Source organism: Siniperca chuatsi, linkage group LG8, assembly GCF_020085105.1.
Source record: "Siniperca chuatsi isolate FFG_IHB_CAS linkage group LG8, ASM2008510v1, whole genome shotgun sequence".
Classification (NCBI taxonomy): Eukaryota; Metazoa; Chordata; class Actinopteri; order Centrarchiformes; family Sinipercidae; genus Siniperca; species Siniperca chuatsi.
The window spans coordinates 20,474,075-20,489,365 of NC_058049.1; the positions used below are offsets into that span (position 1 = coordinate 20,474,075).

Sequence of the window (15,291 nt, forward strand, 5' to 3'; positions counted from 1 at the left end):
CTCCAACTACAGAGTGAATGATGCACACTAATGGCTATCTATGTTTTTGAGCAGGTGTGAAAAATAAAGGAAGTCCTGTAAATCTGTATATATCTGTAAGGTTCATCTATGGACTTACAGTGTGGCAGGCCATTAAGTGAGTTAATTTTTATGCTGTCCCTGTAGAATACTTTGCAGTTTAATATAAAACTTGTCTTAAAAATGTATAGTACTTTTTCCAAAAGGGAATTTAACTCTTCATATTAATTCTGCATGGTGTCTAAAGTCAACACAATCTACTACGCAGACATTACTGAGGAGCAGTGGGGAAAAGGTAACTAAGTATGCTCAAAGCCTGTACGGAAGTAATTTTGAAGTAGGCCTACTTTACTTTCATTTCCTCCTACTTTAAACTTCTACTCCACTACAGCTCTGAGGGAAGTTTTGAATGTTTGACCCCACTACATTTATCTGACAGCTATACTTAATAGTTACTTTGCAGATTAGGATTTCCCATACAAAACATATGATCAACAAAATATGATGCACTATGAGCTAAACTTCCCAATAAAGTAGGTAAGATTAGCTCTACCTCGACCAGTTACAATATTAAAATGCTGTCTATATTTTACAACATGTATAATAACAAGCCAATAATATAGTATATATTAGATTTAACACTGCATAAAGAAGTACTTTTTGACACTTTTAAGTAAATGTTGCTGGTTACAAGTTCTGTACTTTTTGACCTTTTGGACCTTTACTTGTAACAGAGTATTTTACACTGTGGTATTACTACTTTTACTTAAATAAATTCTGAGTACTTCTTCCACCGCTAATGAGGAGGATTTTTTTCCTTCTTCTTCACTAAATTCCCTGAATACAAATTAACGCTTTTCATAGGCGTCCCTGAACTCGAGTCAGACTGACAGTTTTTTCTGTCCATTACGGTAAAAATGGCAGCATGGCGTGTGCTCTCTGCTCTGGAAATACGCAAAAATAGGGGTGTAACAGGGAACTGCAGAAACCCAAAACAACCGTGGGGCTGGATTACCATTTCCAAAACCAAAAAAATCGCCATTACGAAAACAATCTCGGGGGTTGCAAAACCATAAACTCGCGCAATACACAGACAGAATGTGGTGATTATACGAGAGTCTGATGTTTAGCACCTTTTTTACAGCAGTGGTGAAATCCACGGAATGTTCCACACGGGAACAGCTGACCGTAGGATGCCGCACTTAGCCTAACGAGATGTGAACATTACAAGGAAAATATCAGTCATCAGATGTTTGCATATTAACAATCAGGTAACTGCACTCCTCCTCTTGTTATTGCTTTGTCTCGGTTGAATTTTGGAGATTTACGGTGCGTGTTTACGGGAGACGGTTAGACGGGTTATTAGGGTTGTCATCCTGCTCAACCTCCAGCCCCTCCTTGTTTTGCTGCTACCGAGAGCGATGTTGTAATGTTTACATTTAGTCTATGTTGCATACCACTGCTGCTCTCCGTAGTCAGCTTGTCATAAGGTGCCTGCTTTTGGATGCATTTAAAAGACCAGATACGCTCCAATGCTTTGCAGTAAAGCATTCAAAACAGACAAAGACATTATTTATTAGCTCTTACTGGACGAATTGGGCCTGATTGGTAGCTTATAAGGCCTAATAAAGCTCGATTGTCCTCAGGTGCAGCCTCACATCAAGTCTTTTACAGCTGCATTCGCTGGCCCACAAAAACCTAGCTGATAAATTTCTTATAATAGCGCATGAAGGATGTTTCTCACTTGATCATGCAATATTACATAACCGGCTGGGTAGGACACTGTGGCCTCCAGTGAGTCAAAACAGACTGTGGGCCACAGCAGAGTTACAGACCTAAAGGCAGTGGCTTCTACAAAATAAACACTTAATCTAATCAATTAAAATGCAATTTTACTTTTGGTCGAAATTGAAAAATTGATCACTAAAGCACTGCCAAACTTTTAAGGTCGTTGATGCTCAAATGGTTAAATATTAGACCAGGTTCCTCATTTGCAAAGTGTTCGACCTGTGGAAACCCTTTCTGGTTATTTTGTACTTACAGTGACTGTCAGTGGTGGAATAAGTATTAGATCATTTACTTAGGTGAAAGTAGCATACCGCACTATAACAAATACCACATCCCAAGTCAAAGTCCTGCATTACAATCTTTACTTAAGTAAAAGTACAAAAGTATTAGCAACAAAATGCACTTAAAATATCTAAAGTAAAAGTACTCATTATGCAGAATGTCCCCTGTCATTGTTACTATATATTACTGGTTCATTATTACTATTTATTATTACATTAATATGTAAGCAGTACTTGAATGTATATATGTCGAGTCGGAGCTACAACAGCTACAAATTGATTTATATACTGCTGGGTAGTTTAATTTATAATGCTTCAACTGATTTAGGATGTAAATTCTAAAGTGGAGTAAAAAGCGCAATATTTCTCTCAGAAAGAAAACGGAGTAGAAGTATAGAGTAGAATAAAATGGAAATACTCAAGTAAAGTACAAGTACCTCAAAATTATTCACTGCTTGGGTAAATTTACGTCCTTACTTTCGAACACTGGTAGCTACTGTTTCAAAAGCACTGTATAGTTTTTTGTGCTATAGGTGGCAAGATACAGCAAGAATTGGAAACGAACGCTTATAAACAAAATGTTTAAAAAACCCAAAACGTTTATAAGCTACAAGTAACAACAGGAACTGCTTGTTTTGATACAGTGTAGCACAGACCGTCTGGGTGTCTACTGTCTGTGTTTGCTGCGCGCTGATTGGTCACTCTGACAGGGAGGCGTGGCTTCGTCATAACAATGCATTTCAAGGAACATACACGCGCCAAGGAATGTTCTGTATCGTTGGGTGCTAACGTTATCTTTTCACGCGTTTAACGGTATTCACCGCACAGGTAAACGCTGCCGTTAACCGACAGGCCATTTTGCGATTTCTGGAGAAAACGGATTCCCTATGCAGCAGTTGGAAGCGTGTGTTAGGTGGCTAGCGTTAGCAAGCTACTAGCAGCTCCGTCCGACATTGTCAAAAATCTCTCGGAGGAAACAACAGTCGATTGATAGTCAGGTAAGTGAACGTTAGTTACCATCGGCTGATGGTAGTCGGTTAGAGGCGATTACATGCAAGGATCACTTGATGGGACACGACATTTCAGAGGCTAAAACACCTGCCATCTCCGCTTCTCACCGAGCAAGCAAACTAGCTAGAAAGTAAGATGTGGGCTGTGTTGTTGGCCAACTCATAGCTAAACCTGTCCATACAATGCTGGTCTCTGTCTATGGTGTAACATGTTACATGGGTAGACTATGCAGTGATAACTGAGCAGATGTCCTAACCATTTATTAGCACGCTGGCTAAATAGCTTGCCATCAGCAGTTATCTGCAGCTGCTGAGTCCTGCTATGCTTGGACAAAGCGTTAGCCTAGCTTGGCTAAAGTTAGCTGCTCTCCTTCAACAGGGGACGTCGAATTTGCCCTGGCAGTGAGAAACCAACGGTTGACACAACGATCCGTTAATGTTTATCATTTTAGCACTGATGTGTGGGCTGTGTATAATACGTGTAAGAAACGGTGTAACGTTACAGTGGCCTCCTAAATTGTACGGTAGCTAACGGTCCCGCTTGCCTACCATGTCTTTTGTTGTTGCTTTGTCTTTTGAGCACATGGCTTTTCATGTTTTTGTTCAGGCAAGCTACAGCGACCCCTATTTATTATGTCCCCTAATATACCGCATTAATTACACTGCCACCATAACACTTCTGAATTCACTATATTTTAGCAGTTTGCTTAAACCCAACACCTATAACGGTAAAGTCTTTGTAATGCCCCAAAATTTAAAAATATAACTTAGGAATTTGTATAACTGACCTGAGATACGTTTGTGACAATTTTTTCTTCATTAGAAATGACGTGAATTTAGTTATAAGTTGCCAACATTACAGTTATTTGTCTTTTATAGTTGAGGATAAGACTGTCTTGTGTGTTTTGAAACACGTATGACCTTTTTCAAGTGTATTTGACATTAAGAAAGCAGGAATTGAAAGTCCTAGAGCAAGTGTATATGAATTTCAGTACAAATATTTAAGTAAAAAGACCCAGCACTCATCCTGGGAGGCTAATGTCACCTCAGAAGAGAGCAAGGGCAATTTGGAATTAAATATTATCCAGATAAATAACCAGAAGGCTTAAAATATTTTGGGCAGTGCAGCTTTCAATGTCAAAAGTCATCTAGAAACGGGAGTAAACTGTCTTGCAGACCGACTGTATGTTGATGTATGTAGATAATGTTGGCATCACTCACCATGCAAATATAGAGACGTTTTCTGATGCATGTGCCTACAGTGATTGTAATCTGGGTAATTTCCAATGAAATATAAGAAGCCTGAATAAGGTCAGTGAAAGCGAAACATAACAGTTAAATAAATGATTCCCTGAATAAAAACATGTGCCTATATGCTTCATATGTGCTTCAGTAACAAAAATGTTCTCAAATCTATTCCTTACATTCCTAATTTTAGGGGATTTACAGCACAGTTAACTTAAAATTGGATTGCTTGAGATTTAAGAAACTGCAAAGTAGAGGAGCTGCCACCAAAGTGGGGTCCTGATACCTCGAGTGGTCCTCAGAGAAATGACCAACAATTTAAATTTACATTTATTTCATGTTAGCATATAATTATAAAATCCAGTTTTCCAACATCACATCTAATTCCACTAGGGTGTGTGGCGTAACACAGATCTGAAAATCCTTGTGAATTTTTGATATAGGGTGTTAAAATGTGACTGGCACCGTACACATTTCACTTGATATCTGGTATATTCCTGTTGGAAAGAGTGAGTAAACTAGTTACCGTAACTTTTTTTATTTTTTTACCCTCATGACTTTCTGTGATGACTAGCCTGTGTGTTCAGTTGATAGATAAAGGATATAAATTAGCTCTATAGCATAAGAAGCAGGGTTGTGAATGTGTCCATTGGTGTGTTTTTGCAGGTTTAAGACAATCAGAGGCAACATTCAAGTGCCTCCACTGTACAGTTTCCTTTCCCAGAGTGTGACTCGTCTGCACGACGTCACCAATGCGACCATGGGAAATAGCAGTAAATAGGCTGCCACCAACAGCCCCCTTAAACCCAAGGAGGTTCCTTGGAGAGCCCTGCAACGCCCCAGTGCATCTCAGGAGAAGGTAAAAACTCTGCCTTGTCTTTCCATAAGACGTTTTTCTTTTAGAGATACATTTATTTATCTTGTGGTATCTAACTTCAAAGTATTAAGATTAACTACTACTACTTTCAACATCAAGCAAATGTCGGGTGTGACTCATATTGCCTTACCCGCAGGGCAAAAAAAGTCAAATGCACCTGAATGTAAATTAAATATCAAAACACATTTGTTAGAACTGAAGCCAGATAAACAGTATGTGTGTTGGTAATCCTTACAACACACGTTTTCTTGCGTGCAAATGTGGCATATATTTTTAGAATATTTTGACAGAATTATAGACCACCACATATTGGATATTTACACATATAACAGTAGAACATGAGAAACCCAGGGGTTACGGGTTTAGATACCATTTCAAATTTGCCTTGACTGAATTATCCAGACTGTTAACAGGGTCATGCATTGAATTGTTTTGTCTTTTGAGTTAAAAGCACTGGCTCTGCAATGATGTCGAGCAGGTTAAAGGATTTCCAGTAGCATCTCCTTCATCGGGAGCATTAGAACTTCCAGCTACAGTATATTATTACATGCAACATGTTTCCCAGCCTTTCGCATTTTTGTTTAGTGTGACTTACACGTTTCTCCAAGATATTTAAGATTTCCAACATATGTTTCAATTGCCTATTAGTGCATTATTCTGCCAATAATATGAGAAATATGCAACTTCTTTTATTTGGATATACATACCTGTAAAATAAATATCTTTGAATATCTTATCTTTAAGACAGATTTTTATGGATACATTTTAGTCACTTTTAATTAGAAAAGACTGCCACTAAATAGGTATTGTGACTCTGATTAGTTAGCAGTGTTAAATGACTAAACTGACTTGTCTTTTCTGTATATCCACTCCTTTATAAAAACAAACACTTTAACATTTAAACACATCTAAATGGTCTATGTTGAAAAGCAGTTGTGCACCTAAACTAATGCAACTGAGATGCAATCCATTTACCTGATGAGGGTCTGTTTATGGGGATAATGTATTGAACTATCTGTGGAAATTATGAGGTTTTTTTTTCTATATGATCTTACAGTCCACCAGTGAGACGCCAGTGGGGGAGACGAGACAGACCTGTACTGCACAGTTCCCTGGTCCAGGATGAGAACTTCCATCATCTGCTTTTCTCCCAACATCACCAACAGGTTCCTTTAGATGAGTCCAGACAATACAGCCACACCAGCACACCACCACGCATGCTTCACCCTGCTGCTCACCTGCCCCAGCAGAGCCCCATCATGGTGGATCTACATGACCAGGTAACAGAACAAGAACAACCTGATGGGTAGAGAAGTTATAACATTTATTTAACATTGATTTGTTGTCTTGTCTGACCAAATGTATTCCCTAGTAATGTGCATATTTAAAATGAAACAATCATGGTGTTGTGTAGTGGTATACAATGAGTTCTCTTTGGCAGACATGCTTCTGTTTTAAGCAGATTTGTGGAGTCACCCCATCTCCCCCCACTTATTTTCTTAAAAGATGCACCAGGGATCAGTTCCGATATCATACACTGTTACGACGGTGACGACCCACGGATTTCCCATCCACACCGGGCAGCCCCTTCCAGGGTGCAACACTCAGCAGCTCCCAGCATGCTCGGTAATGTTCAGCGGACAGCTCTCTCTGCTCTGCTGCCTTCCTCCTCCTGTGAGTTTGAAAAGGAAGAGCCCAAATGTCAGTGGCATCCATGTAGCACACCATACCAGCCATGCAATCTGTCACTGTTCATGACTAACAAATAAGCTGCCTCTGTTACTGTGCAGGATTTGTGGTTTAGTCTTAATGTTAGCACAAATAAACAGTTAAGCAACATAAAATATGATTATGTAGTTTATTTGTGGAAACAGGCTAATAATTAGTGTGGTATTGTGGCAATAATGTCAGTGCTGTGGTTTTATATAATGAATCGCTTCTGTTCACTACACACTTACAACGCGGTTAACTCATTAAAACTGCCTTACTGCTAATGTTAGCAGCACATTTGTTTTGGTTAGGTGGAGGCTGCTTCAAAGTGTTGAGTTTGATTGTTGACATAGATAAAACTAAAAAAGAGAATTAACTTATATTAATTTATGTCCGTTCTTGTGTTTTTCTCTCCTCAGCTCATACAGGCATGTACCATGCAGCATATGCCAGTGTCTTATCAAGCCTTTCCACCCCTGATCTCCAGCGACCATTTTGTATTGCACCCAACCCCATCTGTACCCTCCCACCAGCCGCCGCACCTTACTCCTTTGAGCCAATTTGTCCCTTTACAGCCTCAACACCCACGCATGGTGAGTAGTCCACAGCATACACATGTTTATCAATGAAAACACAGCACAGTGGTTGCAGACTGTAATCACTAGTTTGTTCATTTGCATACATATGTCAGGTTTAACGCCAACCTTTTCTGTACATCTCTCTCCTCTCAGCCTCTACAGAGGGTAGAGAATGAAGTTGACCTAAGAGGGGACCAGCACCCATTAGGGACCTTCTCCTACCCTCCCTCTCATCACCCACCAGCGCTGCCTCCGTCTCTGCCCCTACAGTATCTTCCTCAAGAGCCTCTGCATCAGGAGCTTCCCTTTGGAGTGGTAAGATAGCCTCTGAGACATTTGCAGATGCATGACCTGCTTTGTTCAGATGACACATTCACAGGGCATCTGCAGGTCTTAGTGTTAAAAAGCATTGACATTAGATTCCTTTTTTATTAAAAATGTTTAAATTTGATTTACAAAAGTATGAATTTATCAATTTTTCTTGCCTGCCACAGGCAGTAATGTTAGTTATAAACCATTTTTGTATCTGATTGCGGGCTATCGGGAAACGTTACACATTTATAAACTAGTGATTGTTTTGAGTGGCATTTAAGTCTATGTTTAAAATCGACACTTGCCCATTATGAGACGATGAGCTTCATAGCTACTGTAGCTAGCAGTAGTGACAGTGTTTGCTACAAGTCTGATGGTGCTGACTGAAACACAAAAAAGGATTGAACAGCCTCCAGCAGGAGGCTGTTCAACCCCTTTTTTTTGTACACAAAATACGAAGAAGCTCATCTTGCTCTCAAGTTCACTTTAAGTATAACTTAGCACAGTAATAATAATATAATGTCTTGTGTCTAGAAAGTCTGACAATTTAGGCAAAGTCTAACATGCATTTTTCATTTGTACAAAAGAAACCTAATAAAAAACATTTGTGGCAAAACATGCAATTCATATTCTTGATGATGTTCTTTCAGTAAAATTCAACTTGGCTCCTTTTTATTACTGGCTGATAGAAATGCCGTCAAATGTCATAAAAAAGTTTGGGATTCACTATCTTAACCAGTGCTGGGCATGTTACTCGCTTTACTTATTACTCATTGAGAATAGCAATAACATTACTTTGCTTGACAGTAGCAGCAGTTACTTAATGTACATTACTCATTACATTACCTGCTGTTGCTCCGCACAGCTCCATCAGAGGTGCCTTCCTACAGCTCTAAAGCCGCCACACACTGCATCTTCTGTATTTAACAGTTGTAGAAATAACTGTAAAGTAATTGCTGACTTTGAAATCTTAAAACACTAACTGTTTCCAAAAGAATTGTCACATTACTGTAAAACTGTTCTTGTGTGCTGTTAAGGGTTTTTTCAGCTTGTCCTTTTTTCCTAACCAATGTCCTTTTAATGCAGTCAGACATAGTGAAATGGAAGAAGATAGTTCACTAGACTTCTGTTTTACACAATTCCCTAAATGTCTGTATGTTATCTCCGCAGCCATATCCACACATGCTGCCCCGGCGAGTGAGTGGACAGAGATACCGGTTGCAGCAACCTCTCCCCCCTCCTCCTCCTCCTCCTCCATCTTACTACCCAGGCTTCCTCCCTTACTTCCTGTGAGTACCTGCTTTAAAAGAATCCTTTTTTACTGCTTTACTATGTGTGTCAGAACACTGCAGCCGAGTTAGGGTAAATAAAACGCTGCATTCTGGCTTTTGCGTTTTTGCTTTTCAAAAATGAATGGAGTGAAGAAGCAGGACAGAAACGATAGTTAACTGTAGTTGCCACTCAGTGCTGATATTTGCAGAGCATATGCTGCTTGCAGTTACAGGGATTGTGTTAATGCTTGCTCAACAAGTTATGTTTCTCTCTCTGCTCAGGTCAATGCTTCCTGTGCCTCCAACAGCAGTGGGCCCAGCCATCAGTCTTGACCTTGATGTGGATGATGTGGAGATGGAGAACTATGAGGTTAAGTCTCCATAAGTTTGATCACAAGTGTTCAATCCATTGTAATTCACTGGAAATGACAATGAATTTCATGTAAAGGTGCTGATGGTTGACCTTAATTTGAACCTTGCAGAATTTATGTAAAAGTGTAGAGATTCACATGATTCACATTCACAATAAAGTTCTCTTTTCTTTTTCTTTCTTTTTTTAAAACATGTGGTTATAAATTGTAAAAGCTAATAGCACCAGGCATCGTTTAAGGAAGGGTTACCTTTCCTTTTTTCACCATCTCCAAGGTTAAAGGTGTGACTAAAAGTGATTTGGTGGCTTTATGGAGCACATGTCAGTTTCATGGTATTTCACATTCCAAGTAATAAATGGTCCTGACATCATCGGCATTGTCCCCTCTGTGTGTCTCTCTCTCTCTGTGTGTAGGCATTACTGAATCTGGCAGAGAGGTTGGGTGAAGCAAAGCCACGTGGACTCACTAAAGCAGATATAGAGCAACTTCCGTCCTACAGATTCAACTCAGAGAATCATCTATCTGAACAAACGCTGTAAGCATTTTCCTCACCTTTTAATGAGACAAACCACTTATATTTAGTCGATATAGATGCATCTATATCCTGGTAACTGGTTCCTTTCCTCCCCTCAGGTGTGTTGTGTGCTTTAGTGACTTTGAGTGTAGGCAGCTACTTCGGGTATTACCTTGTAACCACGAATTCCACGCAAAGTGTGTGGATAAATGGTTAAAGGTAAGTTGATGACAGTTTTAACAATTAAACCGTCTGTTTTGTATGAATATTTTGATACACAGCAGTGTTTCCCAAAGAATTAAGTTCTATTTGTGGCGGTAGCTTGGCATTTTATTTTTTATTTTTATTAAATACCATATATATGGTGCTCCACTGCAAATATTTAAATTGCCAAGTACATTGTGTCAAATAAGCTCCATTGCTTCACGTTTTGTCAAACAAATAACAAAATATATACAGTAAGGAATAGAAATGACGCACCTTTTCCTGAGAAATGTGCTTTTCTGACCTGCCCTGCTTTTACATCTGTGTTTGCTGTCAATCTCACCTGTTGCTTTTGTCCTAGCTGGCTCTCCCACAGCAGCATGTTGGCTGCTGTCCTCCTCCTCCTCCTCTCCTACATCTCTCTCTCTTCACTAGCAACAGCTATCTCTTCCTGACCCTCTCTTGCTGCTTCAGTTGCTACAGCAGCACTGGTTGAAGCCTGGAAATATTCAAAACTAATTAATTGGATAGCTAATCACACTGGTCGGACTGTGCATCTTTCCCACGTGTGTTTTCTTAAGTTTCTAGGTACTCTATTTTGCTAATACCTCTGGTCCAGACTGTCTTTGTGCCTCCTCAGGATGAGCCCTTTTGAGTCTTAATTTTTTTTTTTTTTATTCATCTGGATTGAGGGAGCAAGTTAAAGAATCATCATTAACGTTATCCACTTGCATGATATTGACTAGCAGCTATGTACAGAGTGCTAACCTCAACAACCCAGCTCAGATTGAACACGGAGAAGAGGGGCTATTCAGAAGGTCTGTTGTCAATGTGTTTGCGAGAGAGAGAGAGAGAGAGAGAGAGTGAGTGGGGCAAGGAGGGGCTCTACAATAAAATGAAATGTTACCCATTTTAAATAGTAAAAAAAAAAAAAAAGACAATCATTAAGTGCCGGTCAATGTTGATATTGTGGCAGGCCGCCATAAATAAATCAATGTATGGGGAAACACTGCACAGTGCTTAATGTCTTTTATGCTTAATGTTTCCGCTTGATTTCCAGACCAATCGCACTTGTCCTATCTGCCGAGCCGATGCCTCGGACGTACACCGGGAGGTGGAGTGAGAACTTTCTCTATCTGAGTGCTGAACTGGAAAGCTGCACACGCCAGAGTCTGTCCCAAAGCTGGGGACATCTGCCACCTAACCTGCGTCCTCCAGTAAATATAGCTTACCAACCCACTACTCCTGCCCCTTCCTAAATAATAAGCAATCCAGGATTGTTTCTGGAGCCTGTTGTACCTCTGCTGTGCTTCATTGTCCAAGTCTCATGAAACCCACTGCCTATTGCAGCCTATAGCCAGAGTTCTGGGATCGCCAGCCAGTTCTTTCTCTGCCCCTTCGTTGCAGATTCCAAAGATTTTCCCTACAATGCATTATTTGCTGCTTTTGTTTACAGGGTTTAATTTTATTTAGTGGATTTGGTTACGGTGTTCATGAATAGTGGGAGTCCTGCATTGGAAGAGGTGAGTCGGGGAGCCTGGAGGATGATAGGCTGGACACCTTGTGCAATTAGCAGAAAAATAATAGGAATACTTCAACATGGCTATCTGTGTTTGGAGGCAACGCCTGACCATCATAGATGCATGTTTGTGTAGGTCTTGGGCAAAGTGACTTGTTAATAATGTATGTTCTGCAATAATGTATTGATCATTTCAACAGTTTTACCCCTTGTTTGTTTTAGATTTGCCAATGCTATTGTGTAAGTGTGACTTGCTGTGGTTAAATGCAGATTCTGTTAAGCCTGAGGTTATGGACGGCAAGTGATGGGACATGCAACTGTGGGGTATTTTCTACCCCAGATTATCCACTCTGGAAAACAGATCCGTACAAAAGCAGTCATGGATTAATGGACTGCGTCTTTTCGAGGTCATCTGGCATAACTGCACAAGTGCTACATCCACCCTCCATGTCAGCATTGTTCCTCTGGCAAGTGTGTACGCGCGCGTGCGTGCGTGCGTGCGTGCGTGCGTGCGTGTGTGTGTGTGTTTGTCCTGTTCACAGAGCCAATGCATTGTGTAACCACTGGATACAGGGCAGCATGCTAGGATTTGCATGAACTGTTGATTCAGACTAGCAATATTTTAATCAAGCATTGCCACCAAAATCATCAAATTTTAAGAAAAAGAAGAGACAAAGAAGCATACTAAAAGAACTGCTTGCTTATTCAGAAAGCGCCATGAGGGAAGAATAGCATGTGGTTTCACCCTGACTGCGTTTAAGGATGGGAATCCTCGTCTGAAGGCTATGCTGATGCCATAGAGCTCTGGAGGCCTGTGCAGAAAGCAATATGTGCAGTGAGTGGCGAGTTTTAAATGAACTTTCTTCCCCTTTTTTAGGAAGAATGGGCTTTTTATTTCTTTGTTTGTGAGCCAAATCCAATACACAGATATAGCCTATACTGTTCAAGATTTCAGATCTGCCTTCTTATGACCTTGACAAGCACAAACCTATTACTAATCCTGAAAATACTTTGTCTTTCCACTTGTTTTAAAAGTATGCCGTTTAAAAAAAACAAAAACAAAAAAAAGGTTTATTTATTGGTTTTATCTTCTCGAGAAAATACATTGAAGGAAACGGTTGGAGCACTAACAATGTTCGTGTATGGTATGTGTTATATTCTGGTAACTTGGTCAGGTCATTGTCTTAGGCCAATGTTAATGGTGTTGTAAAAGAGCAACTGTATGTATAGCTTCAGTGTGAATGCTTTTAGATAAACATTTGAAGACAGAAGAATGTTGAAAACCCTTGTAGAAGTCACTGGTGACGCTCCACGAAATGCCAGCTGTCTGTATTCCTCAGTGATCAGGTCGGGGTTCAAACAACACAGAGCTGGAGTGTTCAGTAGTGTAGAAACACCGAGACTTCTAGTTCCTTGCTTGTGTTCACATTAAAAAACAGGATATATTTGGGGTGGGAGGGAAAAGAGCAACAAATGGGCTTTTGCTTTGGAATCACTCTTGTCCCGTAACTGCCCCAGTAAGCACTAACAGACAGTTGTAACCTTTTGCTTTTATGTGTAAAGGGATCTTGCCTTTTTCTTTACCTTTTTGTTTCTTAAGTGAATGTGAGTCTTTGATGTGCGTGCCACCTTCAAGAGAAAAAAAAAAGCCATTTAATGAGTTTAACCCACAGCTTTGAGAATTAACCTATGTGTACATATCTATTCGCTGGCATATATTGTAAGTTAAAAAAAATCACTCAGGGCCTCTCGGTATATAAAAATAAAGGAGAACAGTCCATTTCAGATGGAAAGGATGCCATGAAAAGGGTATATCTGAATTTAGTTTGGTCGTTTTCCTCAGACCATAAATAATTTAATGTAATCAATTATAATATTCTGTTTTGTCGGAAATAGTAGATATTACATCATTTAAAGACAGGCATGCAAGAATAAAAGATCAGTTAATATATTATTAGTATTCACTGAAAAGAGGCAATGTACACTGCAACTCATTACAAGTGTATTATTCAAACCTGTTTGACTTTTGTTCTTTTACTCAGACCATATGTTTGACATAGCGGTTGTGATCCCATTTTTAAATGTGCCGCAGTGCACACTATCCTACCTAATTCACTCCCAAATCTACTTCAGAGGTGTTTGCATGACTTAAAAAAAAAAAGTACAAGAAGTTTGTTATAGTGGAGGATAACTCAAAATCTGGTGGGGACCTATTTAATGGTGCACAATATGCATGCTTGTCAACCAGATCCCAACTGATTTTTAGCTCTAGTTGGCTTTGGGTTCTGGGGGTTTGGATCTTAACGCTCAGCTGATAACTGCCATGCATTGTACTGCACACATTTGTAATAGAACTGAATGACTACAAGATTTTATTGCGCTAACTTCATTTTATAGGGGGAAAAAAAACTGGTCTTGAATCCAGAAATTCTTACATACATTGTGTTACTGTTATTGCCCTAACGACTGAAGATTACATGCTCTGAAACTACTGTAGTTTATCAAAAGCCATAGTGAAAAGGTGCTAGATGTTCTGCTTTTAGGTATGAAAACTCACTTGCGTGAATGCAATAGTTTGTCATGAATCCCATGTATTCTTAAAGCATGTTATACTAATACCCCTAAACAATGTCAGTGAAAAACAATATAGTTTAAGGGATTTAAAAAAGAATAAAGTGTTGTCATACTTATTTCAGTGTAGTACTGTACCTGCCTATCAGGCTCTTGCTCTCAGTGTATCAATATCTTAAAATGTATTGTTCACATATAGATACCTTAATTCATGTTAATGTTAGCGCTATTATTTTTGGAGTAAATATTTAATTGACAATATCCAGCTACCCTATTAAATAAAAAGAGAACCTCCCATTAAGGTCTAGGTAATGAGGTAATTTTTAATGACAACTGGGAATAGAGTCTTGTAGTCTTTCTGTTAAGAGTTATGGAATAAATTCACAGCTTGTGTGGTGCAAAAATGTGTTCCAATAAGCAGCTAAAATTAATTTAGGATTTGTGATTGATTGCTCCGTAGACGCCATTTATTGTTTACCAATGACTTTTGCTGTGGTGGGATAGTGGTTTACTGTTCTTACTCTCCCTGGCCTCTAGGGGTCCTTGCCTGAACACCAGACTACCCACCCTCCGACAGAGCCAGGGGCATGTGTTCTGTGTTAGGCAGATATTTTGCTTTGGTACTTGCACATTTACAGTTACCTCATTTTTTCCATGTTTGTATTGGGGGGTGGGGGGAGAAAACAACTAATATATATTATATATAGGAAATGGTTCTTATTGTTATAATTTTTCATTCCATTGGAATCATATTGTTTGTAGCATTTAACATAACTAGTTAGTGTATTATATATACATCTGTATACTGTTTGAAATTTTTAAGATTTGTACTTTTTTTAAATGAAAGTTGCTAGTTATGCTTTACCAAGTAGTGCAATCATATTTTTTTTTATTGTTGTGGCTGATTTGAAAGGGTTGTTCACTAATAAATGTATGATGTATACCAATATCACACGTGTCTTATTGACTTAAGCTACTGAAAGGTTAAAATATAGTGGTTAAAATAACAGTAATGTCTTCGT

General features: G+C 39.2%; 1 protein-coding gene across 7 annotated transcripts; it reads left to right on the forward strand.

Moving 5' to 3' along the window:
• The first annotated feature begins 988 nt into the window (after positions 1-988).
• On the forward strand, positions 989-15,218 carry rnf44 (ring finger protein 44). Of its 7 annotated transcripts, none has more exons than XM_044206347.1 (11): positions 991-1,289; positions 5,009-5,201; positions 6,277-6,499; positions 6,726-6,893; positions 7,349-7,522; positions 7,661-7,822; positions 8,990-9,108; positions 9,373-9,460; positions 9,875-9,996; positions 10,095-10,194; positions 11,240-15,218. In XM_044206347.1, the coding sequence occupies exons 2-11, from the start codon at positions 5,095-5,097 to the stop codon at positions 11,300-11,302; spliced, it is 1,326 nt and encodes a 441-aa protein (XP_044062282.1). In that variant the 5' UTR covers positions 991-1,289; positions 5,009-5,094; the 3' UTR covers positions 11,303-15,218. The 7 variants fall into 7 exon arrangements, with proteins under 7 accessions (XP_044062279.1, XP_044062282.1, XP_044062283.1 ...); XM_044206350.1 differs by having other exon boundaries at positions 993-1,289; positions 6,726-6,845; XM_044206345.1 differs by lacking the exon at positions 991-1,289 and adding an exon at positions 2,754-3,085.
• Positions 15,219-15,291: the final 73 nt, after the last annotated feature.